The sequence below is a fragment of the Aspergillus thermomutatus genome (assembly GCF_002237265.1).
Source record: "Aspergillus thermomutatus strain HMR AF 39 chromosome Unknown NODE_204, whole genome shotgun sequence".
In the NCBI taxonomy this organism is placed as follows: domain Eukaryota; kingdom Fungi; phylum Ascomycota; class Eurotiomycetes; order Eurotiales; family Aspergillaceae; genus Aspergillus; species Aspergillus thermomutatus.
Genome location: NW_020798253.1, coordinates 27,320 through 54,166, shown reverse-complemented (window position 1 = coordinate 54,166; position 26,847 = coordinate 27,320). Strand labels below are relative to the sequence as shown.

General features: G+C 46.5%; 7 protein-coding genes across 7 annotated transcripts; 3 read left to right on the top strand and 4 right to left on the bottom strand.

Annotated features, from left to right (window-relative positions):
* Positions 1–1,793: 1,793 nt before the first annotated feature.
* CDV56_105737 (putative AP-3 complex subunit delta) lies at positions 1,794–4,409 on the bottom strand (the record flags this gene model as incomplete). Its single annotated transcript, XM_026759356.1, has 4 exons — positions 1,794–3,727; positions 3,778–4,006; positions 4,053–4,096; positions 4,163–4,409. 4 exons carry the CDS (start codon positions 4,407–4,409, stop codon positions 1,794–1,796), a joined length of 2,454 nt encoding a protein of 817 aa, XP_026611822.1.
* A 915-nt stretch (positions 4,410–5,324) lies between these two features.
* Positions 5,325–6,490, top strand: CDV56_105578 (uncharacterized protein; the record flags this gene model as incomplete). Its single annotated transcript, XM_026759197.1, has 4 exons — positions 5,325–5,705; positions 5,758–5,964; positions 6,036–6,188; positions 6,254–6,490. 4 exons carry the CDS (start codon positions 5,325–5,327, stop codon positions 6,488–6,490), a joined length of 978 nt encoding a protein of 325 aa, XP_026611821.1.
* Positions 6,491–7,837: 1,347 nt separating this feature from the next.
* CDV56_105303 (uncharacterized protein) lies at positions 7,838–9,996 on the top strand (the record flags this gene model as incomplete). Its single annotated transcript, XM_026758922.1, has 4 exons — positions 7,838–7,842; positions 7,915–9,328; positions 9,385–9,709; positions 9,845–9,996. The coding sequence occupies 4 exons, from the start codon at positions 7,838–7,840 to the stop codon at positions 9,994–9,996; spliced, it is 1,896 nt and encodes a 631-aa protein (XP_026611820.1).
* Positions 9,997–11,803: 1,807 nt separating this feature from the next.
* CDV56_104948 (SacI domain and endonuclease/exonuclease/phosphatase family protein) lies at positions 11,804–14,580 on the bottom strand (the record flags this gene model as incomplete). Its single annotated transcript, XM_026758567.1, has 5 exons — positions 11,804–11,917; positions 11,967–12,266; positions 12,323–13,946; positions 14,005–14,200; positions 14,250–14,580. The coding sequence occupies 5 exons, from the start codon at positions 14,578–14,580 to the stop codon at positions 11,804–11,806; spliced, it is 2,565 nt and encodes an 854-aa protein (XP_026611819.1).
* Positions 14,581–15,364: 784 nt separating this feature from the next.
* On the top strand, positions 15,365–18,812 carry CDV56_104592 (uncharacterized protein; the record flags this gene model as incomplete). The annotated part of the gene is made up of 3 exons (XM_026758211.1): positions 15,365–15,387; positions 15,447–16,216; positions 18,139–18,812. 3 exons carry the CDS (start codon positions 15,365–15,367, stop codon positions 18,810–18,812), a joined length of 1,467 nt encoding a protein of 488 aa, XP_026611818.1.
* Positions 18,813–19,990: 1,178 nt separating this feature from the next.
* Positions 19,991–22,932, bottom strand: CDV56_104201 (putative kinesin family protein (KipA); the record flags this gene model as incomplete). Its single annotated transcript, XM_026757820.1, has 2 exons — positions 19,991–22,086; positions 22,155–22,932. The coding sequence occupies 2 exons, from the start codon at positions 22,930–22,932 to the stop codon at positions 19,991–19,993; spliced, it is 2,874 nt and encodes a 957-aa protein (XP_026611817.1).
* Positions 22,933–25,496: 2,564 nt separating this feature from the next.
* On the bottom strand, positions 25,497–26,780 carry kin28 (TFIIH complex serine/threonine-protein kinase subunit KIN28; the record flags this gene model as incomplete). Its single annotated transcript, XM_026757439.1, has 2 exons — positions 25,497–26,518; positions 26,588–26,780. 2 exons carry the CDS (start codon positions 26,778–26,780, stop codon positions 25,497–25,499), a joined length of 1,215 nt encoding a protein of 404 aa, XP_026611816.1.
* Positions 26,781–26,847: the final 67 nt, after the last annotated feature.

The window sequence follows — 26,847 nt, the reverse complement described above, 5'->3', positions numbered from 1 at the left end:
CTAATATATATTTCTAATAAATATACTTAGTAAGATAAGGAGTAAGTTCTAATATTATAGGCTAGGCTATAGAGAAACCTATAACTAGGTATATATAATAAGAACTTACTAAAGAACTAGATTAGGGGGTCTATAGGCCTAGATAGAAATATCTAATTATATACTATAGCTAGTAAGAGGTTATATAACCTAGGCCATTAGTTCATAAGTTACTTTATATTGCAAGTGCTAGGCAGCATAAGCATACCATGGGCCTTACTTACAACATTATACAGCTGTTATAGGACAGGAAAATCTGGTTACTTAGCTATAGTCTTAGTAAAGGGAAAGCCAGGAGATTCTACATAGGATAAACACCCTTGGATGATGTGCCATTACCTATGCCTTACAAGATTACCATAAACATTTCTTTTTTCTTTTTTCTTTTTTTTTTCTTTGATTTCATAGGGATGTTGTTAGGGACACACTATTATATATACCTATAATCACATGCTAGTTATTTATCAATAACTATAGCATAGTTAGGAAATATAATAATAGTCTTCCCCATCATACCACCTCACATATAGTGTGCCCTACCAGTTGCTGTATCACTACCCTATATAATACCTATCTCTTTTCCATACTCATTAGCAATAAGTAATAATAGATGAAACTAATATATATTTACTCACATACTACCAATTACTATTTCCCCCAATCCCCCATACCTTAAACCAGCTTAAATCTTACTTGATCAAGCCAAGTATGGGTGGGTGATAAGGTATTTATAACTGTATTATTAATGTAATCTGCACATCAAGGTGTAAAGGGGAGAGAGAGCAACAACTAAACAACGTGGCCTTATTCCTTATACCTCTCAGCTCCTTATGAAGAGCCTAACTAACCAGTTGCTCATTCCAAGCTAGTAACATAATTAGTAGGCTCCTACAGAATATATATAAGGTTAATGCTTACACCATCCTCCTACTATAGGGAACATACCACAGTGCATAAAAACCACAATGGTAAACCACAAAGCCTAACTGGCCTGACCTGGAGCTGACCCGTCATACATTCTATAGGCTCAAACTCCCCAGCAGCGGAGAGCAAATGAGAGATATGCAAAGCATGAGGCTGCAAAACGAGGCAAAGGGCAGACCACAGCAAAACCAAAACAGAATTCAAAGTCCCCAGTGTCCACTGGATGGCTGGGTATGTACCACACAGCAACTGGAAGCCATCTACAGGCATGATCAAATAGCTAAGACATGATAGTTATTCTTGCATTTGTTGTATGCGGCGGAATTGCATTCGAACTCCTGAGAGTTATTCCAGCGATATGGTCAGCTGCAACTGCGATGTTCGGTCGCCTCATTGCCTAGGTAGCTAGCGGTGCGATCATCTCAAGCCTGTAAAATACCGACTGCATGCTTTTTTCGAAGTATGCCACCCATTCTTCAACCTTAATGTTTTCAAACATTTCGAAGCCACACCAGATTTACCTCTGTTGAAGATTCATCTCAGAACGAATACCAAGCAGACATAAGCCAGAATATACTCTCATGCGTATGGGGTCAGAGAATCCTGAATATCTCTCACACGCATATTACATTCATGCTGCTCCTTCCAAAGGGCTTCATGCCTCCGAACCATAGTCTCCAGGCTGTAAAACCATCAAAGATAGATAATCGCTGTATGATCTATGCATCATTGGCAGATGCCACTATTCAATGAAAGTAGGATACGAAATTCACCTCACCCAAGGTCTGTGCCGCACTGTTGCCTTCTGCTTTTGGGGAGGTCGCAGATAATCACGTCCCGCGGGTACCATCCTTTCCAGGTTGAGTTGTATCCTGTAATACAGTGGCAGTCGGATGTCCCCTCACTCTGGCCTTCCTGCTTTTCTTTTTCTTCCTCACAGGTGTACCCTCTACAGGTATGCCTTCCGGGTGGATTCGCTCCGATGCTCGCTGCATCTCCAACCGTAATCTCTCTACTTGTCGCATCGCTCTCACCATCTCTGCATCATCCTCAACGGTTGCGCCTGAGTCGAGTGTGGAACTCACAGGGCTTCGACCATCACCCTCCAAGGTGAGGAGCCCAAGGCTACTGGAATCAACTTGGAGCAGAGAACGCTTGCCTTTGTCAAGGTCGTCCGCAGCTTTCTGCAAAACGGATTCTTCCAGTCCAATGGTTTCGTCAGCAATGACACTATGTTTTTTGGGGCGTTGACCTTTGGCGTGTCGAGTTTTGCTGTCTGAGAGTGAAGCCGCACGTTGGTCTCCAAATGTGCTCAAGTCAAGGTTAACTATGGGAATAGAGTCGACATCCAAATCACCGTCGGGTGAGATGCTGCGGTCTCGGTCTGACGCACCAGAAGGACGATCTTCGGTAACGATGTAGAAGGGATCTTCTCTGTTGCGTTCTTTACGCTCGGCCCTCCGCTTAATGGCTGCAGATACATCATTTGATCGACTGTCTGGAGCCTGATATGATAAATCTGGATATAGCTCGACCGTAGCCGACTCAATGGGCAAGCCATGGTAATTGGATGTGTCTCCGACATGGTAAAAGTGTTGAGATGGATGCTGGCTGTCGATCTCGGGGTTCCAGTCTAAATCGCCGAGTAGTGTTGAGAATTCTTTATTGAAAGCTTCGTTCAGAATAAGATGCCCTGGGAAAGGGACTTTTTTCTGAGCGCCCATAGCGACTGGATTGAGTTCCAGCCCAGAGAACAGCCCGGGCATTATGGACGATAACAGAAAAGGTATTGCTTCCGAACCGTGGCGGTCCGCCACTAAAGCATCAGCTGCCAAGCGCACCATTTCGAGAAATTCAATGGCTCTTTCTTGCACATCCAGATCAGGATGAACCGCCAGGGCTTCGAGGAAATTGATAACTTGCGCAAACAAGAGCGATAACTCGCACACCGTTGCTGCATTCCAATCTTGATGTGGGTCATTGGCCACTTGTATGAGCACCTTAGGAACTGCCTGAACGTAGAGGGACAATGCCTTAGCTGGGAGTGACATGTTTGACATGTCGATCAGTGACTGGAGCGTTCGATGAGGGGTACAAAGACAACCCGAATACTCGCCCACTACCCAAGCTAGGGGTCCGAGGGCGTGGCTATCGGTATGAGGCTGAAGGAACAATGCATGTCGGTTCTCAACAGAAATCAGAAGTTCTGCCGCTCTTGTGGCCTGGAGTCGGACACCTTTGACACGGACGGCTATGTTGCGTATTTCTAAACATATTCGGGACATTATGTCGTCTCCAATATCGTCTTCGAGCGCCCGAATGGCTCGCGGAAAACGAGGTTGTTTAGTCTGCTGTGGAAGGAGTTTCATCAATTCTACCAAAAGATCGACGTACCATTCAAAGTCGTACAAATCCGAATAGTTGTTGAAGGAGCATATGTCCAGTATCCGATGCATCACGTCAATCCTATAGCTCACGGGTAAAGTAATGGGTCCTTTTTGATTGTTCAAGTTCTCTGTTGCTGCGGAATGTCTCGATTCAACTGGATCAAATGTCGCAGCATCTTGAAGTTGCTTGAGTAACCGATCGATGACGGACTGGAGCGTGTCGCTTGTGACCATTCTCGCCGCAAGCTCCAGGGCTTGAATTCGTATCGAGATATCGGCATCCTCCAAACAATCCATAATGACATCGCAGTGAACTGATACTAAAGCAGGATGAGAGAGCAGGATCCGATTGAACGCCAGTAACGCGACATATTTGACTTCAAATTTCTTTTAGCACTCACACTTACTGTTCACGAAAAATACTTACGGTTTGGATCGGAGTTGGCGACAATCATTCCTCGAAGTTTCCCGGCACAGAGGCTTGCAACTTCATCCCTCTCTTCAAGTGCTTCATCGCCATCGAGTATGCCTCCTTGAATGACGCCATTGATGCATTCATAGAGCAACGACATGGCGGTCGTCGTTTCAATTATGTTCATCAGAGGTCCAGTGAGTTTCCGAATTAGTCGAGGTTCTAATGGTGTCAAGGTCGCAAACTAGCCTTGTCAGAAGCGTATATCCTGCGAAAAAGGAACGCCATACCAGCTTGACTATCTTGATAGCCATCCAATTATTGCCTCCATCGACTAATAACTCAAAGAGTCTCGGCGCCAGTGGAAGAAAATCACGCGGCCTTCTCCAACCAAGCTCACATATGACGTTGATCACGGCCGTAGTCACACTACTTTCCTCTGCATCATCCATGAGGCGTTCCCTGAGTTTCGGCCATGCAAACTTGAGTGCCTCGGGATAAACCAAAGCAAGTCTGTAGAGACACACGACTGCCTTTTTGCGCACAACACCACGCGAGTGCGAAAGTCGAGATAGAACATCAGGGAGCAATGACATAGCAAGCGAAGGAGTGATAATGTGCGGTAATGTGGTCAATGGTAAGGACATGCTTGGAGTACTTGACGATGTCAGATCCTGTTCCAACGTCAGAGAATTTTTGAAAAGGCAGTTGGGACCTCAAAGACCTTCTTCAAGAGATTCGTTGCCAGCATCAAGACGTCAGTATCGGGTCTAAAGCTTTGAACTGCCCCAAGGTAGCCAGCTCTCTTCTGCAGATATCTCGAAGATGACATGACTTCCAGGACATGAAATGATGCCCATGACATATCGTACCCAAACATCTCCAGATAAACTATTTTCAAGAGTGCCGTTGCTTTCTTATCTGGAATATATTAGCATACTACTTGCCGTATCTTTAAGACCAATATGACGAGGTTGGGATGTGCATACCCATATCTTGAGATTTGATCTCGGCCCTACATTCTCGAAGACTATCTTGTATAAATTCATCCTCTGCCCCTTTATGATTCCTTAACCCTTTGATTAGGTCGTAAAGTGATTTCTCGAACCTAATCACTTCTAATCAGTGGCAAGTTATACCAGCTCAGCAATCAACCCTACATGTTTTAAACAATAATTGAATGAAGGTATATGATGCAACCCTTTGTCTCATAAGAATCAGGTAGATATGCCATATGGCTTCAAACGGCCGCAGATGACTGAATAGAAATTTAAGAAAATACCAAGATTAATTCTCAAAATATGACAGGATTCTATTCCTGAGATCTTTGTCGTGTGGGGTATGTGAAGATAAACTACTATAATGGACATGGTTAAAGTCACGGGAATCCCTAGAATAGTCCAATTGCTAGTATGGAGTACCCCGTACTTAGCTATAACGTCACATTGATAAGCACAGAGCCGCCCTAGACAGACAATTTCTCCTGACTTCTCAGTCCTTGCTTTGGTTTCCCCTGCAGAAATCATTGAATAATAAAGATTGATAAGCACGTTTGCGAAACAATGGGTCGTACGGCTCCAGATCTCCATGCTATTCATGGCTCGGATTTGTTCTCTAGCCTTCGTCTATCACAACAGGCACCCTTGATCCTCAGCCGACGTCTTATGTCAGAGACCAATGCGAAGTCTACCTTGATATTCTCACCGGAGAAGTTTGAGGAATATAGGGAGATCGAACAGCTCTTATTAGCTTGTTTACAGACTGGAGATAACAGGTCAGCACTATCGTGTCTCAATCAACTCGAACAGCGCTTCGGGGCTTCAAATGAGAGGGTCCTCGGGCTACGTGGCATATACGAAGAGGCCATTGCAGAGGATCGATCTTCTCTAGAATCCTGCTTGCGCAAATATGACACCTTACTGCTGGAAAATCCGGCGAACATGGTCTGTAATGATCTTACTAGATAGAGTCTACCCGCTGATTCATATTTGATAGCCTGTTTTCAAGCGGCGTGTTGCCCTTTTGCGTGCATTGTCTCGGCACACAGATGCTATACACAGTCTAATAGATCTCCTGAAGGCTGCCCCTACGGATGCAGAGGCCTGGGTTGAACTCTCAGATTTATATAGGTCTCAGGGAATGGGCCTCCAGGCAATATTTTGCCTTGAGGAAGCATTATTGATTGCACCAAACGCGTGGAACGTAAGTACTTCAGAACACATCACCGTCTATCAGTGGAGAAACTAAACGTTTCTTCCGCTGCCCCGGGCCAGATTCATGCTCATCTCGGCGAGCTTCAATATCTTTGTGCTGGATCTTCCGACCCAGAGCAATCATATCACCTATTGCGGGGGTCGATCCGTTCTTTCAGCAGAAGTGTCGAACTTTGCGATCACTATCTGAGGGGCTTCTATGGCTTAGCTTTAGTGAGTGTTGTCATCGTTCTCCCAGCAACACGGCTTTTACCATAAAACTAATCTAAATGTCCAAGGCCTCTGCGCTCTTGCTCAAAGGCGAAGGGTTCCGAACTTACTTGCAGGATTCTTCATTGTCGCAAGCAGACGATTCCCTCTCAGTAGGGTTGTTCCAGAAGCTGAATGCCTTTGCCAAAACTAGGATCGAGGAAATTGTGAAAGAACGGTCCAAGGGGCGCATGCATTCTGAATACAGCCAAGGCGAGCTCATCGCAGCGAGGGAACTTCTCAATCTTCTCAATGCATCTGACTAAAAGCATTGCCCATCGCTGATTTATTGAATCCCCCGAGAGTTTTATTACGTTGTATCATTTGTCCTTATCATTGAGAGTGTCTCGTGTTGGATCTGGAACTACTCTCTCATTACTTATCTGATTACGCTGAAGCTGGATCCTTGCAGTGGCTAGGTGAATAACATGTCAGTCTTTCAAACGTGAATGAATGACGAGTACACATGAGCTAATCGAAGCACAGTACCTACAATCCGGTTACTGGAGCATGACAAGTTCCTGTAGTATCAACTTTATATAGGCATGACCCACTTATGTCATGGTCCTAGATGGGTGAAGACTTACAGAATAGGTATTCTTCGTGTCGTTACTATTTTTAAGACTCGGGAGGATGATTCTGATGACAGTGTCTGGGGTTGATGTTCATGTTCTGACCTTGGCTTAGAGACTTCCTATTCTTATCTAGATCTTCCTATATATTATGGCTAGGTACATTCCCCCAAACTATGAAGTCATTCCTTGAGAAGAGATAGATATTGACGTATCACTCAGTAGTAAGGTACCTAGTATCTACCTTAGGTTTTTTTTCCAGCTTGAAGGCCATTTATTGGCCAATCATGGGAGGCTGAAGGGCTAGGCCTGTATGAGTAGGTCCCATCTAGAAACCTGAAGACTAAATTTATCATGTCATTCCATTAAAGAATAAATTCCTCAATTGGGCATTCAGGCAGCACAAGGTATTCGCAGGGTGCCTGGGAGGGTATGAATCAAAACCTTGCCAGCTCAGTGCCTAACGACAACGAACCAAACATACCTTACCTAAAACATGAAAAAAAGTAGATTTTTGTCCTCGGTATAACTAAAATGCCCAAACTCCGCCTCAAGCATATCTGGTCAGGCACCTTCCCACATTTGGTTTCTCTTCTTCTCCTGTTGTCACTAATCTCCCAACCACTGTACTGGCTTAAATTCTTCTATTCTTTCCCACTGTGATCAGATACATTTCGGAATTGAGCCATAGCTTCGATCTGAAAGAGATTTCTCATTACCCTTCAACCAGCTTTCGCTAGACTGCGTATTATTGTCAAATCTGGGAACTGTGTTTCAAGAATGAGTGCCACTTTATTTCAGAGATTGGAGAATCAGTGAATGGGATATGAATCATCATCATTGCCTTTTTTTGGATGTGCCAACTAACTCACTGCCCGAACATTTTTGAAGGGTCTCATCGATTCAAGTCTGATCGCTATTCTGGATGGTCATATTTATGTCGCTCGGAACCAACTCCAAGACAAGAATAACTTTTCCATATTCACTTCTTGAAATCTATTACAATCCAATTCTGTCTCAAACAATATTTGACTGATATCTATGACGTACGTTCTGAGCAGCTCGACCCAAGAACAGCTGAGCTCTGTTATTTTGACTAACTCAATATACATAAGCAGGTTCAACATCACCATTGACCCTAGTCGACACGGCTCGGACTCCTCTCTATCTGACGAGGAAGACTCGTCAGGAGTTCAAGTTTCGCCGCCCTCTGAGTCCGGAAGCCATGAATATCAAGACCCATATGATGAGTGGGCTCACTTACCATATCCGGACGAATTGAAGCCATCTGATTCGGCGTCACGGCCCAGAGCGTCAAATCGCACGCGAAACCGCAATCCGACCCATGGCTCATCATCAGGTCCGGCCCGCCGTCACTCTGCGAGACGTCATGTTATGCCAGAAAGGGAGTCATTTATCCGTCGATCCCGCCGTCAGCCTTCCCCAGACTCCCCAGAGAGTGTGGATTCCGCTGAGGAATATGCGAGTCCGTATGGTCGAACATCCCACGAGAGAAGGCTCTGGCCGCCCATTGCTCAAGGCTCAAACTACGCACATAGCACGTCACCGGGGCCATCCTATGTGTATCCAAACAGCGGCATATCGCCCGGAGCCTTTGCGCATTCTGGTCTACATTCACCATCTGATCAACTTGTTAGACTGAGTCACCATCATCAAACAGGTCATTCGGCAGCGTACAGCCATCCTATCTATGGGTACGGGCCTCAATATCAACATCCTCATGGCCCCCCAATGCCGACGTTCTTCATGCACGAACATCATCCTGGCCACCACATGCCGCAAGTACACCCTTCTAGCCAAGGGAGAAGTGACGGGCATAGCCCACCACAGCAATCAATACCACATGCAGTTCCACCACATGGCCCATCACACTATGGCGGAACCCCTTTGGGCCCTCACGAACTTATTCCATACGGGCCGGGAGGTTATTACCCATTCAGAGAACCCTACGCCATGGTGCCTGGAATGGTACCTCCGCCCTATCTCAACACCTACCCACGCGTACCATCTCCCAGCCAGGGGGAATCAAGTCCATCTCCAGTTCCTGCCTCTGCGGAAGTGGCTAAGGATGAGGCAATTGCAAGGCTAGAGAAGTTGATCTTAGAAGAAAGGACGGAACGCGAAGCGAAAGAGGCGCGAGAGGCTGCGATTCGAGCTGCAATTGAAAAGGAAGCCGCCGAGCAAGCTGCCCGAGAAGAGCGTGCTGCGCATGAAAAGAAACTCGTCGAGGACGCCGCCGCTGCCGCTAGAGCGGAGGCGGAACAGAAGGCCGCTGAAGAGGCTGCGAAAGCGAAGAAAGAGGCCGAAGAAGCCGCCAATGCCGCTAGAGCGGAGGCGGAACAGAAGGCTGCTGAAGAGGCTGCGAAAGCAAAGAAGGAGGCCGAAGAAGCCGTTGCCGCCGCTACAGCTGCCGCAGCGAATAAGGCCCCAGAAAAAAAGAAACCTATCAAATTCAAAGATGCTGTCGGGAGGAAGTTCAGCTTCCCTTTTGATTTGTGCTGCACATGGCAGGTATGGTCCCCTCTTACTCTTGCGCAGATTCTCTTTTTCTAAAATCAAGGGTTTAGGGGATGGAAGAACTAATACGGCAGGCTTTCCTCCACATTGAGGTGATAGGGCCTCATGTTGCAGAAGGTCATTATGATCTAGTAGGGCCAAATGGGGATATCATCCTCCCGCAGGTCTGGGAAACAGTGATTGAACCGGACTGGACCATTACCATGCATATGTGGCCCATATCAGAGAAGCCGAAGAGTCCTGAGCCTGCTGCATCTTCAGAGGCTGCTACTGCCCCGGAAACTCAAGCAACTGCGGAAACCGGTCCAGGAGCTGCTGATAGCCCAGTCGTCGTTGCTCCCGATGATTCAAAGAAAAAATCTGAGCCGGCAGCAGGTATGTCTAGATTTCTTTTCAAAATGACTGGTGATAGTCTTGTCAAGGGTTCCATTTTTTGCTCGACTGATTGATTCGAATTTGCTACAATGGCGTGTTATTCTCTCCAAGTATTAACCTAGCGTTCGACCACAGGTACAAAGAAGCCTCGCTCGAAGGGGCCCGATCCCGGCGCTTTTGCCATGTGGATGGTGGGTAGCAATCGTTTGAGATTCAACAAGGCTTTAAAAGCGGGAAAAAAGCCTAAAGCATTCCAACATCACGGAAGCTCTTGCCGTGTTATGTGATAGGGTCGTCTCCTGGGCGGTTAGCTGGTAGCTATCTCTGGCTATATGCATTGACAGTTGAACAGCACAGACTCACTGTTGAGATCATTAGTCATGGCTCGTTCTCCGCGGACTCTGTGCATGGCGGGTATTCATCTGCCAGGCAGCCCAACGACATACTGGGATACCAGACTTGCTCTATCATGGTCTGCTTTGGAGGGGCATGGCTTTTCCTCTCGACAAGCTCGGGATTGGTTTCTCATGCCTCGGTGATTGGAGTTGGTAGTCTTTTTATCATATGTTGAGTTATGTTAAGATCAAGCATTGGATTACAGTGAGACTTCATTTTTTTCCCCTGGTTATATTGTTTGGGGAGGGGCCGGGGGGATGTTCTGGAATAATATCTGTCTTTATCTGTGAGGGAATGTGTGATGGAATGTGTGCACTGGAGTTTTTATATACCCATAGAGCATGATTGTCACCCTTTTTAAGACTGTACTTCAATCCACCACTCCTCAATTAACATCAGACCCAGTTAGCAAATCAGACTATATGATTACCATAGGCTCCTAGCAAAGAAATGGTGTAGAGCTTTCTGTTCCAGGAAGCATACTATACATTTCTCTACTAACTGATAGTATAAGTCATGCCTACTAGATTATGACAAGCAGTCACTAATAGCAAAACGAGTAAGGACATAGGGACAAAGTATTGTCATACAAGCACAGCTTCATAATCAGGTTCATGAAAGAAAGGTGGATGAACTATGGATTATTCTGGTAGCAAAGGCTCCCACTTGATCTCTAGATTCACTTCATCATCAAGTAGGTCCTTGGTGATGCCTGTGTGACTTTCAAATCCGCGAGGGTCCCTGGATCCAATGCTTAGAGAGTCTTGATCCCCTGGAACCCTGCATTCAGTAAGTGAAGTTCTAATTGGGCCGTTCACATCGAACCTCTGAGCATCGAGTTGATCACTTGGCTGCGACGGAACGCTCTCCATTGCCTTCGGACTGGGCTGTGGTTCAGCTAGGCCCGACAAGGCTTTATGATTGTTGCTTAGAGCGACAGGTTTCCGAGGTACTGGTGGTGGTTTTTTGGGCCCATCTGCTCTGGCATATCGCATGTCAGTGTCTTGGATGGAACCTGATGAATTCGCCGCTCCCCTCCCACCACGTGGGGGCAATGGAGGCTTGTATGTGATGGAATCTACGTTATCCACCACGGCTTTTTGCCTGTCTATTAATCTTCTCGCAGGTACCCAATCAGTGGCATTTCTTGAAGAAAATGGGTTGGACTCGCGATTCATATTCAGTATCCATCCACCTGAAGGCGGCCGTACAACTGATTTCACTGGCGCACCTGTCCCCGTATGAATGTTAGAATAGTTCAGTCACGAGGATATTTACCGAGAACCAATCCAAGATCCGAGAAGACATACCATTATCCAACCACCATCTCTGATCGTCTGAGCTGGCTGGTGGAAGGCCAAGAGTAAGAAAGTCTAGTTCAGCTGACTCTCTATTATGCATTTTTGCCTGATTCATTGACCTTGCCCAGATGTCGGGTGCATCATCTATCTCCGTTGCATAGATCATGCTCCTGATATTCTCCTTTAGGTAATCGTCAACAATATCAATGTCGCAGGAAAAGAGGGCCCACACAGGACGATGATCTGAACACTGTAAACAGGCCGAGTCGTAATGCATCTGATGGAGATTTGATCCTTTCCACAGAATTCTGTCGCACCATGCAGGGATGCGGGCCTTTTCCCTGCTGAGTATTAGTCTTCCCATTTGAAGAAATGTGGTGAAGAAAGAGCGCATATCTTACGATGTATCGTAATCATTTGTGCCAACGTCATATTTATAAGTCGGTGGAAATGCAATGAGCCCCTCGCTGTAGAATTGAAACACATTGCCCGCCATCATTTGCAGATTTAGCTTCAGCTTGAATTAGCGCATAGACCTTTGATTGAGTAAATCACAGTACCTGATCATTGTCGTGCAGCTTTTGATAGTTCCGTTGCGTTGCCAGGTCTCTGACGATCTTATTACTGAGACCTATTCGATAGTTGAAGTCACCGAGCCAGATGATAGTGTCATGATCATCAATCGTTCTGTTTTTCTGGAACCTAAGACCTCGGCAGATTGTCTCATAGTCCTTATTCCTCTCTTCATAGTTCGCGAATCCAGCTGCAAGGTGAGCAGTCACGAAGCATATTCGAGTCTTTGAATATTCGAAGCGGATAGCACAGCCTCCTTTATTGCCGCTGATTCCTGACAGACCCGTCTTCCTAATCGTTAGATACTCATAATGAAGCAACACTTCTTGTACTGGAGACTCACTTTCCTGACACTGCCCTCAACATTCTTTATATCTCTGAGTATATCTTCTTTCACAAATATCATAAGAGCCGCTCCAACCAGCTGGCCACTCCGCAAAAGAACGTACTTTGCACTCCCCATCTTGTCTGCACGATTATTGAGACAATTTCTGACAGCGGCCTCCCACACCTTGCGAGGAGTGGGGTCGGTCGACATGATTTGTTGTGGATTTAGTGCAACAATTTCTTGAAAGCCAACGGCAAAGATACTTGGATCCTCGCTTCGCTGATAGGGGTGAGAAAAGAGCCAGGGTGTTAAGTCGTTATCAGGGCCCTCATGGCGTCCATTCACGTTGAATGTTCCGGTCCAGATCTGGACTGATTTCTTGTAAGAATATTCGGATGCTCGCTGGGCCAGTTTCTCGGAGACTATATCATTTATCGGGTCAAAGAGCTGTACTGGGGCTTCATTTGCTAGCCGTCCTAGTAGTAAATCTATCGTCCTTTGTCGAGCTTTGTCGGAGAAGTTGTTCACATACAGCCGCGTGGCAGTCTTACGTGCATCTGCAAGGGCACCAGCGAGAGACATTCTTCCATGTCGCGTGAACGAGCTTTTCAGCGCACCAGTACCAGCGTAGATCCGCGACAAAGCATCCCCGTTGTCAGCCCAAAGGGTCGAGTGTCTGAGCCGAAGTTCGGGAGTAAGGTGAGCTTCCTGCTGACGAAAGAATGATTCAAGGGCCATCATGCTAATGATGGTCTGTACGAGGTTGGTTCTGTCAAGGCAATCTAGACAATTTGTCCGAAAAATGCCCTCTTGCTGTAGAACGACGGATGAGGCCTTTGCCTCGTTGCCGTAGGAAGTGCTCTCGGACAAGAAATATCCGAAACCATCCACAGAATGCACAATAACATCCTTGATTTGATCGCTAGCTCCATAACCAAGCGGACCGCGTGCCTCCGCATGAAAATCAAATTCCGTCATTTGAAGTAACATATGGTCGGAGACGGCATGGGCGTTAGCCTTCTGGTTAAGTGGACTTCTGCTGACCAATTCTTGAAATCTCGTTGAAAGCTCGACTTCTCCAGGTTTCAGAGCGCTTAGGAGATTAACGATATGCACAGCGCCGTATCTTGATTCAAGACTTTCAAAATGTTTGTCAAAGGCGTGTTTGGTTGCCTCGCTCGACCTGATTACCTCGATCTTCTGCTGGCCAGGGAAGAAGCCCGGTGCTTGTTCCCAAAAAATGGGCACAGAACCACGAATCTGGACGTAGGAGAAAGTGAGGCCAGAGGGGATCCAGAGAACAGTTTCCGTTTCGACGAAATTTGCAACGTTTCCGTCATCGTCAATGCCCCTGGAGTTAAATCTCGTACCTGCCCGTCGAGATGACTGGCGTGATATAACAGTCAACGTTGATAGGAAGTGCGTTGGTGTTTGCGAAACTATCGGTCCAGAGGTGGGAATGGTCAAAGTGCTACAGAATCCTCGTATTACGCATGTCAACATTCGAGACATGTCGAGGTGCAGCTTCTCGGGGAAGGACAAGCGGCTTCTGAGGAGAAGAAGAGGGTTAATCATGTATGAGTTCCAAAGCATGTCCTCATCTAAAGAGCCCATGTCGAACGCATCAGCTTTGTCGGAGCTGACAATATGTCAGCAACTACTGTAGATCTATGGGTTAAGCATCTCTATCGGCTTACCGGTTTTGCAGCCGATCGGTGAGATCGAAATCGAGACTATAGTAGAAACTGCCATCACTCAATAGCTTCTTCAACGCTAAGAAAGGGTGATCAGTGACCATTTCTTTATTTTCACCCCGGTTAAGTTCTTCGACGGCAAACTCAGACTCGGACTCATAATAGAGACCATCTTCATAGCCCGAATGGTTGAGGCAAACTGCTTTGGTCAGACCAAATAAGATCAGTGAAGGGCTGGGAGCTATTACAGAAGTGCACGTTGTCGATTCTCCATACAGTTTCGCCAGGCCTCACTGTTGCGGCCTTGGAAGTACCGGTCACCACACATAAGAACACATCTCCGTCCAGAGCGATTAACCCAAGCGTACCATGCCCATCGCCTAGACAGCGGTAACTTGTTAAGTCCACGGAAGACAAACTGGAGAATTCAACCAAGCAACGGATCGTGCCATGTTCGTTCTTTCTAGTACTGTTGTCCACTTCTGCTGCGATGGCTCTAAAGATCAAAGCATTGTCGGTAGTGGCCAGAATCAGAGTACGTTGAGGATAGTCTCGGCAGAAGACTCGCAGAATAGGCATTCTTCGGATAGAATATCAGATTTTAATTCTCATAGTGGGTATATATTAAGTGTATCGAGAATTTCTGAAAGGAGTAATCTTGCAGCTCAGACCCATTTCTCAAAGGGACTGGTTCAGTGGATTAAGTGATTAACGGCATGTTATAATGCTTGGGCATTAGTTAAAAGAGTCAATATTGGTATGTGAGAGATAACATATTCTCCGTAGGTCGAGTGTTATCCAAGGTGATCATTTTTAAACCGTTGGGATTTTGGAACAGTAAGGTCATCGCCAAGGCCCTAGGAAGACCATATTAGGAGTACCTGATAAAGTACAGACTAAAAGTACTTAACCTGTCATGAGTGTCATCTACTCTAATATTATTATTATTACTTTAGATAGCAGAAACATACTGTATGGAGCATTCCCTTTGTATAGAGTACCTAGGTAGGTAGGGTGTATCAAAGAGGGTACCTATGAAACTAAGCATAATAATACTCCGTACTCCGTATTCAGGTACCATATCAAAGAAAATATTTTTCCGCTCTTTATCTTTAATCAAGTTCAAAAAAAAAGCGCCTACAACCGCTACCCATCATCCTCTCTAATTATTCCCCTGGCGCACTTTTGCTTTTTCTTTCCATTCTCTCTCTCGAATCTCTTTTTATTTCCTTTCGATTTGTCTTCCTGGATTCCAGAATAACATCTTCAAATTGCAGCATTTTGGTCTAGACTTCAAGACTCAGTCAGATCAATACTCCATCTTTTCTATCTCCATTCAAAATTCTCCTCGCTCCTATCGCAAATGGGCCTGGCGGCGCCTCGCAAGTGAATTTCTCAAAAAATAAAAGGTCACTGCGATCAGAGTCACTGACCAAACTATATAGGAAAACCAAAATTTCACATGATCCCAACAACACCTCTTGGTCAAGATCAACAGATGGGTTTGGACACAGGATTCTCAAAGCTCAGGGCTGGACTCCCGGTAGCTTCCTCGGCGCCCGCAATGCCACTCACTCTGATCTATTCACTACGGCTAGCGCATCACATATAAGAGTTGTCTTGAAGGATAACACATTAGGCCTGGGAGCTCGGCCAAGGAGGGACCTTACGGATGAACCTACTGGCTTGGACGCATTCAAAGGATTGCTAGGCCGGCTCAATGGCAAATCTGATACACAACTTGAAGCGGAGCAGCAAAAGCGGAATGATGCTAAATTGGCTCGATATGCTGCAACAAAATGGCAGACTGTCAGATTCATTAGTGGTGGACTTCTTGTGCAAGAGAAGGATAATGCCGTGGCTTCCCAGGCTTCTCAGAGCCTTCCCGTTGACCTTTTACGAAAAACCTCCTCCGAAAATGGCATATTGAAGACGGAGCCCACGGATTGCGACTCACAACGCACAGGTTGTGCCACGATCAAGAAGAAGGAGAAGAAGGAGAAGAAGGAGAAGAAGGAGAAGAAGGAGAAGAAGGAGAAGAAGGAGAAGAAGAAGAAGGAGGAGGAGGAGGAGATGATGAGTCTTAAAGAATCCCGCGAAAAGAAACAAGAGAAGAGGCAGAAGAAAAGGAAAGTTAGTGATTGTGACGGTCTCGATGCGGAAGCAGCGGACAAATCGTCTTCAAAAGTCCTTCTAGCGAGCGCAAACGATAAAGGTACGAGTGTACTAGCCTCGAATAGCCCGACAACATCGAGGGAACGCCAACCTATGGGGAGACGGATCTTTCGAAGCCGGCATATTGAACAAAAGAAGAGAGCCCTCATGGACGATAAATCTCTCAATGAGGTATTTATTCTCCTTTCCTTTTTTAATCCGTTTCTGTTACGCAGAGGCTAACTGACACAGATATTCATGATCAAAACATAATATTCGCCGGCTAGCTCATCTCAACTCACATAGACGCCTGTGCTTAAGACTCATGCACCTTGAAAGAATAGGATCCTGTATTCCCGGTAACTTAGATGCCGAGTCAGTCTTGACCTGATGGTGTATTGACTTGCATGGGTCTTGGTCACAATTTCTCCGAGTAATTGCCCATCATGTGCCTTCTAAATCATTTCTTTACATGATGTCACGGCTTTGTAGTTCAAGCCGAGGCTATACCAAGTATTGATTTCCTGGGCACTTTGATGGTTTTCAAATGTATGATCGGAGCCCAGGCACGGAGAGGTCTTGGAAGACCTTGTTCGCAATTCACATTGTCGACCCTTTGAGCGGGATAGTAGCAAAGACAGTAATAAAGTTTGATCTTCGAATTTTGAAAGCGGTTTTATCGTCGGGTTGATAGATCTTATAAGAGACGGCCATTCTTGATCCCCACTTTCCCCAACATATGTACTACCCAAGTACCAAAGGTGCGAAACATAACTTACACTCCCCAACCTCCCAAGCTCTCAATGTACTCTCAGTGAAGTACTAAATTAATATGAATGCAAGTTATAAATACAGAGTACTCCGCACAATATCTAATACTCTTCATGGCAGAACTGCAGACCCGCCTTCGAACGTCATATCACTCATAAGGGATCCCAGTGCCCACCGCGAACTGGTTTAGATCAAAGCTCTCAATCATCTGCAACTCTGCTGAATTCGATTCTTCGATCATTTTAGGATCCGACTGTGCGTTTGCCAAAGTGAGATACGAATTGATACCAAACTTCCGCCTTAGCTAAGAACTTCGGATTAGGCGAAAGAACTACCTTTGCTGGAGAACCCGGACATCGAGCCGTTCAGTCTACTTCTGAGTAGATTCCTGCCTACCTTGCACACTTGGAGTTTGTTTTCACTTCTTCGGATCAATAATGCCAGACCAAGAAAATTTACAAACTGGGAGCCTACTGCAGCACCCTGAGTCGGTGATTCAGTCCTCATCTTCGGGCAAAATCAGTTCGAGCCCGGAGGCCCAGACCGAGCAGAATACATCGCGCCTAAACCATCTCGTGCAAAGCGGCAATCAATCCCGGGATCTTGTTGCAAATAACATTGAAGAATTAGCGACAAGTTTCTGTTCTCCGAAAAAACCAATTGACACCCAAGCGATACTAGCCTCGCATGATCTTTCTCAGTCAGGGACCTGCTATTCAGAACCGGGAAGGCATGCATCCAGGAGTCGGTAAGTTCTAGTATCTTTCGAATCCCCTTTTTGCGTTTGCGGTCCTGCGCGCGATATAGTGTATGGTAGCATCGAGAGTTTCTGAGAGTGCTGGCTGATAATGGTTAGGGGCATCCATTGGGCTCCCTTGAATATCGGTCTCGAAAGACGCATGCAGACGTTCGTGGTCCTATGCCACACTTTGACAATCGCTATTTTTTTAACATTTTTCTTCTTCGCTTGTGCCATACCCCTATTCTGGCCCCTGTTACTCCCCTATCTAGTTTATATTTCACTTTTTTCATCCTCTGCAACGTCTGGAACGTTGAGCGGGCGTAGCGATTTCTTGCGTTCGCTCCCGATATGGTCGCTTTATGCCTCTTATTTTCCTGCTTGCTTGCATCGCTCTGAAGCGCTCCTTCCAACACGAAAATACATATTCGGCTATCACCCACATGGCATTATTTCTCACGGTGCATTTGCAGCATTTGCTACTGAAGCACTCGGATTCTCGAGGTTGTTTCCGGGGATCACAAACACCTTGCTTACCCTTGATTCGAATTTTAGAATCCCGTTCTACAGAGAATACGCTCTTGCCATGGGGCTCGCCAGTGTTTCCCGGGAGTCATGTGAAAATCTACTGTCTAAAGGTGGTGCTGACGGGGAAGGCATGGGCCGTGCGATTACAATTGTCATTGGTGGGGCTCGGGAGTCCCTTGACGCTTTACCTCACTCTCTACGTCTTGTTCTAAAATGCCGCAAAGGATTCATAAAGTTAGCAATTCGCACCGGTGCTGATCTTGTGCCAGTACTTGCTTTCGGCGAAAATGATCTCTATGAGCAGGTGCGATCCGACCAGCATCCTATTATATACAAGTTTCAGATGCTCATTAAGCATACGATGGGGTTCACGATCCCGCTCTTTCATGCTCGTGGGGTTTTCAATTATGACGTGGGACTGATGCCTTATCGACGTCCATTAAATATCATCGTTGGTCGGCCTATTCAAGTCGTCCAACAGCGGGACAGAGACAAGATCGACGAGAAGTACATTGATAACCTTCATGACAAGTATATACAAGAGCTTCGACGGTTGTGGGAGCAATACAAAGATGTCTTTGCAAAGGACCGAATCTCTGAAATTGAGATAATTGCATGAAATGGCCTCGACTTCATCTTTTGATGCACTCCTGGAGACAAAGAACAAGGAGAAAAAAAAAGCTAAACAAACTTCCGGCAAGCCTGAAATCACACTCCACCGCTGGCCAAACCATCAGATGGATATTCCAGAGTCTATGCCCACAAACGAGCGATGTTGAAGTGATTCCCAGGAAAGAGGCCTTGGTTCTGCCAAGGTAGGCCTGTGGGGCAATATAGCTTGAGGCTGTTGATCGATAACCTTCGGCCCATTGGCTTGATACCATCATATCTCTCTACTTTAAGTCGGGAATCATTTTCAGGTGTCTTAGAAACATGACATGTTGTATATATGGTGTCTACGAACTTCGTCTGGGATCGCCCCTACATGACAGATATTTCCTGGCAATTCTGTCAGAGGGATCACTCATAGTAACAACGTTCCTGCTGGGATTCCAGTCTCTCCATTGCCAAAGGGAGATTCAGTTCCAAGATAAGGTGGGATGTGCTCTAGAGGTTTTTAAGTCCCGGCAATGTTAGAACAAATTTGATAGAAGTTCCACCTATTCTCTGATTCAGAGGCAGTCCTCATGCTAAGATGCCTGGTTGCATGTGATGGATGAAGTGTGTGAATGACGGCAAGATCTCAGGAATTAAAGATTAAGCCTGAATTCTTGCTTCACCTTCTTGGGAATCTTCCTGTGTTAAGATAGATCTTCACACTGCCACTAACCTATTCAGACAGATTTTCTCCATACCATCACCATGCTCTTTAGCTACATTGATTATTCTAAGTCGCAGATAGGAACTTTGAATGAGCATGTTTTAATGTGCAGAGTGAAGCTAGATTAGTTGAATCAATTTAATATAAATATCTCATTAAGTGCAAAGGGAAAAGAACATGGGTATCTAAATATGCAGCGGAATCATGACTACACTTACCAGCAGATGGTAGCCTCCTGATTTCATCAAGACCACCTTCAAACATTAAGGCCAAAACTGGCAGCTCACACCTGTAGTCATAACCAAGTGTCTAAGAACATAAAACAAAAGAGATAGGAAGGAACAGACTCAGTAGGAAGGTGGCTCGGGATATTCGGGGGAGATTGTGGACGGCGGGAGATTGTGGGGGTGGAAGAGAAAACCAGTTGGGACTGAAGGACGAGTTGAGAATGATTTGGGCGACAGAATCTCACTCATTCACATCATCACATTTGTCCCATGTTTTTCTGAGATTGTGCTAGCCGTGTTTAAGGCAGGGATACCTGCCGCCGGTTCAAGTGTTCGTTGCTTTTCATCAGCAACACGAACACTTCCGCGAGATCCCTTGACTAAATGACCGCTCTCCACCCTATCTTGTATCATTTCATCGAGTATTCGCGAGACTTCGTCCATGCTCTTTCCATCTGGTCCTTTCTCATCAGATTCGGGGGACGAAAGGGAACCAGGTGCGCGAGTATATGATGGCATAATGCCGCCATTACTACTCAAAGACGCACGCTTGATTTTGGGATCCGCAGCGCATGGGTCCGTTGTGACATGTGCGAGATCCCAGTGTCGTGCGGCAGACCGAAGTGCTGCAAGCATTCGATCCTTATCATCCAGTTGCAAGCGGAGTTCGTTGATTTCCATATCTTTCTCACGGAGCAGAGCCCTGAAATCCGGCCCTTCTGAGGGAGGATTTACTGACTTCACACCCATGGATATCCGAGAGTGACTTGAGCGACGGGCTTGCAATAGGCGTCTTTCTAGCGTTGAGATATATCGATTCTTATCGTTAAGATCAGCCTGTAGAGCAGCAATTTGTCTTTGGGCGCTTGCTCTTCCGTCTGCAAACTCTCCCATGATATCGTCCTCTTCGTGTTCAAGAGGTCCATTTGGAAACGGCAAATGCGCCGAGATTTCAGTGCTGTTGGTGGACAGAAAGGAAACAGGCCGCACCGATGAAAGGCCGCACGCACCCAATGTAGATTGACTCACAGATGACCGCAGAGACCGAGAAATGGAGTCGGTAGTAGACATCCTAGAAAGCCGCCCGAAGGCGGCTATGCCGTTATGACTATTGACTCCAGTGGATTTAGAGCAGAGGATCAGACGATTGAGATGTTCAATACGTTCTTTCAGCGCTGTTCGGGCCAGTTGCATTTCAAGCATTTGCTCCTCGTGGCGCGCTTTCGCCTCCTTCTCCAATTGTTGCTCTTCCAGTTTTAACTCCTTCTCAGCTTGATCCTTTGCCTGACTTTCGAGCTGACTGCGTAGTGTTTGAATCTCCATTCGGTAGCGCTCCAGAAGAACTCGGCTGCCAGCATCGCCCCCGCCACTGCCGAAGGCTTCCTCTGCCCTCTTAGCGTGGCTGACGATGCTGTTCTTAGCACGCGCTGCGAATTTCAGCGTGTTTAGAGTCTCCGTCGAGAGTGGACCCGCTGTTGCTGAGCTGCCAGAGCCATCAATTTGAATTGTACAGAGGATGCTGACAAGAGAATTCCCTGAAAGAGCCGGTTGTAGCAGCCGTGTAAGCTTGCTGTCACGATACGGAAGATGTCTGCCTTCGCGATCAGCTGAGTTTCCGCCCTTATCCTTGTTCTCCGAGAGCTTTGCGATGATTGTGCCTAATGTGAGTAAGCTTTTATTGATATGAGCACCTTCCGTCCGACGCTCTTTATCCTCTGCAGCGCGCTCTGACCCGGCCAAATCGATCAAGCTCAGGGTCGACACTCTGACTCCCCCTGGCGCCATACCGGAGCGCCGTTCTTGGGATGGGTTGCTCGTTGGTGCTCGTTCTCTGCTCTCCACAACAATCTGCACGACCGCATGACTTCTGGAACTACGAGCATTGAATTGCGTGCTACCCGTTCTCCGTGCAAGATCACCTCTGGCGATTACACGCAGAAGCTGGGTAGGACTTTGCACAATCTCTTCCTTCAACGGAGTTGCATACACTCCTCGTTTGCTGTCTTCGCGGAGTTTGATCTCCTCCTGCTGAGAACTTGCAAGTCCAGTAGACCCTGACATAGAGAGCAGGTCATGAATCTTTTCGTTGTAGATTTCCAGATAGCTGACTCGAAGCAGGAATTCCCGGTGCGGCGTCTCTCTGATGAAAGAGAAGATATCTGTTATTGCTAATGGTATAACACCGGGGGAGGTCGCGGTTCCTTGCATAGAGAAGGTTTTGCCAGTCCCGGTCATGCCATAAGCAAAGACTGTTCCGTGATATCCTTCCATAACCCTTCTCACAAGGCGCTTGGCCGCGGCGTCGTAGACTTTGGCATTGTGCTCGTGCGGCGGAAAGACATTGTCTGTTGTAAAAGTAGATTAATCAATCAGCCATGCAAATTGTCAGAGAGGTCATGATCTAGTTGCGCACCATATAAATAGTCCACCGCCCCTTCCTTTTCTTTGTAGGAGATTAGGCCGCGCCGACCGTCAACCACCCAATCGCCGTTAGAGGCCGAACCATCTGTCCCGGTCAGATTGGGACGTACACGAACGCTGACAATCACATTTCCTTTCACTTGCTTGTTTTTCGGATTGGACTTGGCAAGCCCCGTAGCATCATCCGCATCTTCACACGTGGTTGCACTTGTTGAGTACGATCCTTGGGCTGAGGAGCTTCGGCTCTGGGTAGGGGAGGCTTCTTGTTCTCGGGAGTCTAAGACAAGACCATTTCTGCCGTCCCCATGTCCGTTCAATAGGGAAGGGGGTCTTGAACTTCGATAACTGCTGGTAGTCCCTGAACTTAATCTCGAACCACCTTTGACTCTCGCGCTGCCAAGCGGAATATTATGAGAACCCGAGATCGCAGAAGCGACAGAAGAACGGCCATTGACTTTTGGAGGCTGGGGAAAGGCCGCGATGCTTATCGTCCTGCGAAGCGACTTCTCAGGGCTGGCCGGACTCCGACCTCCCGACGCTGACCTCAATATGCCTTGGCTAGAGGTTGAGCTTGATAATCGGGACCTGTTAAAATTGGATCTGGGGCTGGAGGGCGTGCGCAATTTCGAAGTTGAATGTGATGGAGATGACGCCCTTTGTATGTCATTTGGTAGGGGCAAGCTCTTTCTGACTTTCGGGGCTGGCAACGGCGGCAGAGTACCAGCCGGAGGACTCGCGGCTGGTCGGGACGGTTCTGGTATGGTGGACATAGAGCGCTTATATGTTTGGAGGTCTTTCGTGTTTGTTCGTTGCACTATCGTGATAAATGGACCAACTTGAGAAGGGTTTCAGATTAGAAGTGGCATGGTCTTGGGGAAAAATGAAGGTGCGCGAGCTTGCGAAGCCGATATGAAAACAAGCTATTATCTGGGCTGGCAAAAGTTAGATAGGGAGCATATGGAGCATCATTATGGCGATAAAACAGGAAAGGCCCGGTTTATGCCTCAGATGAATTGATCAGAAATGAGAACATGGAAATTTCATACAGGATCAAATCAAGACAAGCTCCACTGGTACCGACAGTGTTCGTAGGAGGCCATGTCGGAGGAACAGAGAAGAGATAGATAGAGGCAGAAATATAGGCTGGATACAAAGTGAAGCCCGAGAACTTACAGCAAGGTGACGACTGTCTTGTAGTGGCGATGTAGGCCTGCAAGCCACCTCGAGTACTTGCGATGATACAGAATTTGGACACTGCTGGAGCATTCAATCGTGTGTGAACCTGAAGCCTACAGCAGCTGGAACCAAACAATCGGGCGTATTGTGGCTGTTCGATGCTGTTATGTTCCCAATCAACTCACTCCAAGCAAGTATTGGAGCGCCTTCTCGTAGCGTTTCTGGGTATTATCGATGGAGACAGGTGAGAAATGATCTCATGTAATTTCGATGGAGCGAGCGCTAGAGAATATACAGGCAGAGACCAACAACTAGGATGAATAGCGCTGTAAGTAAGCGTAGAAAAGCCAGGTGTTGGACTGAAGATGGTCAGGGACGTCGTCCTCCATCCTTTTAGCTCGATTTTGTTAGTCGCGTCTAGTCTGGTAGATACGGACGGAGTAAAGGGAGCGGGATTGAATCTCCCCTTCCCTGTTGTCTAAGGAAGGACAGGGAGAAGTCAGTTTTCGCAATCCTACCTTACCTATCAACGATATGAATAATTCACAGTGGCATTTAGCTTAAATTGAATGAATTAGCAATTGGCCTCTACTAGTGCGTATAATCTATACTCATATTACAGTAGAAAGCAATGAGATACCCATTAAACAGATTAAACCAAGGTACCTGAAGTTGAGGGGAGGGGTACCTCAGGTAAATGTGTGCTTAGGTTATCAAGTGTGCCTTAGGTTAAGGAATTAAGGACTTAAGGTACGTACTGGATAAGGATAAGCACTACCTTACCTTTAGGTACCTTAAAGATAGCTTGTACCAGGGGGTAAAAGACATGCGTACCCAGGGGCACCTAAACGCTTCCTACCCACCAGGCACTCAGTACCTATTCTATTATTGTACGGAAGTAATCTTCCAAGGTTGAAGCTACCCTACAGTAAGATGACCTGGGTATACGGAAGAAAGACCACTCGGATAGGTCATAAGGTTGATATGTCCTGGCTCCCATGTCCATTTTCCAGGCTCAAGTCTGGTCGATAGTGTTGCTAGTGCTACAAGTACCTATTTAATGAGCATCTGGGCCCTTCGCGTACCTGATACCTGCCTTAGCCCTACTAGACCACCTTACATACCTACCTAGGTATAAAATACGTGGAAACATAAGGTAAACAAACACATCTGTCTTGGTATGGTAAATATCAATGCCTAGGTACATGGAAGACATCCAGCGCTGACTATCTATGCGATGACTTAATAACTCATTACCTCGAAGCAAGGCCCAGTCTCTACACTCTGAGAGCTGATACCGTTGTTTATTCGAGGCAATATATCTAAGATTAAAAGTGACATATCAAACCGCATAATGACAACAGTAAAGTTTGTTTGGGTCATTTTTGTAGCCAATTTACTCTTGGGGTCTTCAAAAGAGATAGTCAATATTCTTGGCTGCACACCAATCATATAAGTCAATGCTCTCCGACTGAAGGCTTGAAAAGGTAGATGCAGCATTGCACACTACATCCATAAATACATCATGAGAAGATGTGTGCGAAACACCAAACGATCCATGTTAGAGGATCAATTAATCACCCAGAAAATCGCGGGAGACGTATCACTTCCAAAGTATCCACAAGGGTCAAATATACCCATGTCCCGTAAGTATCAAGTCCATGTATGCCGACTGTCATTTTGGTTCTGTACGACCAGGCCATCAAGTCGATTGAAAGAGCCATCACGGATGTGAGAAAGGTAGGGCGTACCATGACCCCATCACACCTCAAGGACGGCGAGAATCGAGTGTCCCTCACCATGTTGAAGCACCGCAACAGCCACAGGGAATGACTAGAAGATGAGCTTCGGTGAAATATCAAGTTCGACGTATTTGAGATCAATCAAGCACAAGGCAGGATGATCCTTTAATCGAAAGACCGTAGCGGTTCAGCCATCTTCAACTGCTTTATTCCTCCAAGGAGGGCAGGTTTCATGATCCGCAAATGTGCTCAGGCACAATGGTAATGTTCTCTCAAACTCAAAACACATCTAACTCGGGGTTTAGTCGTGAATGAGATAACAAGATGTAGACATCGCCGTGGAATGAGAGCCTGAGAGGCGGGGTCGGTGCCAATTCCCAGAAATGTGAGCATCAGATATAGATGATACACTCTAATTAATGCCTGACTGCCGTGAAATCTAGCTGTCTAGCGGCATTCTTGAATGGACCGTCGTCCACCTCGCCACCCCGCCTGGAGAGATCGTCACCCATTTTCTTACTCCCACCCGATTTACGAGGGAGATCCTCCTTAGCCGTCGGCCTTGGCTCGGTTGACCACCAGCGGTGCTGTAGAATTTGGTAAGCCGTGCTCCGCTTCCTTGGATCCAAAGTGCACATCGACATAAGCAGATCTGCACCCACTGGACCTGCCGTGGGGAATTGCCTTAAGAAAAAATCACGTCCCTGTAGCGGAACTGTGCTTTGCCTATCCGAGGGGATATAGTTAGGCAGCATACTGACTCCCGGCCAATTCTCTTCGGTGGGCGTGCCGAATGCTTCACATATTTTCGAGATTTGATCAAGATCGGAATTTCCGGCAACAAACGGGACTCTCAGAAGGAGTTCAGCAAACACCATCCCCATGGACCATACATCAACCGCCCCCGAGTACTGACGGGCACCGTAAAGCAGTTCGGGCGGTCGATACCAACGGGTGATGACCTGATGTGTCATATTTAAATAGGGGTCTGCAAATGATCTAGCCAAACCGAAATCGGCCAGCTTGACCTCCCCATCACTGGCAATGAGAAGGTTGTTGGGTTTGATGTCTCGATGCAGCACAAAGTTTTCGTGGCAAAACCAAACACCTCTAGCAAGCATCCCCACCCAAGCTTTGACATCTGCAACACCATAGTGAATATTTTCATCCTTAATGAGCATCTCCAGATCGCCCCGTGGTAGATATTCCAAAACCAAATTGAGATTCTGGTCTTTAGAAGAGAATACATCGTGGAGAGCTATTATATTGGGGTGCGATAACTCTTGCAGATATTTCACTTCGCGAATGGCATCCATGGAAAGACCGTCCTTGTACTCTGTATTGACTTTGATTTTCTTGATGGCCACAAATGACGACGAGTCGTCGCGAAGATGCCCAAGATACACGACGGCATAGGTACCCTCACCCAGCTTCTTATCTAAATATCATATGTTAATGAAGGAAGCTGAAAAAACACTGAAAAAGGATCGAGAAACTGGGATGGTACCTTTGACATATTTGTGCTGAATGCCGTCATTTAAGAGCTCTGTGAGTTCACGGTCAACATCTAATTGTAATGTAGGTGCACTTTCCTCTTCATTGACTGATTTCTGGGTAGAAACGCCCCGCAATTTAATTGCTGCACTTGAGGATGACGCAGTGACTGATGGTGACTGGGAAATTGAAGGTGAAAATGCCATGGCTCCAAGCTTTTCTGGTTTGATCCTGTGGTCTTCACAATTTCTTTGTGAAGAGAGATGGCTTTCG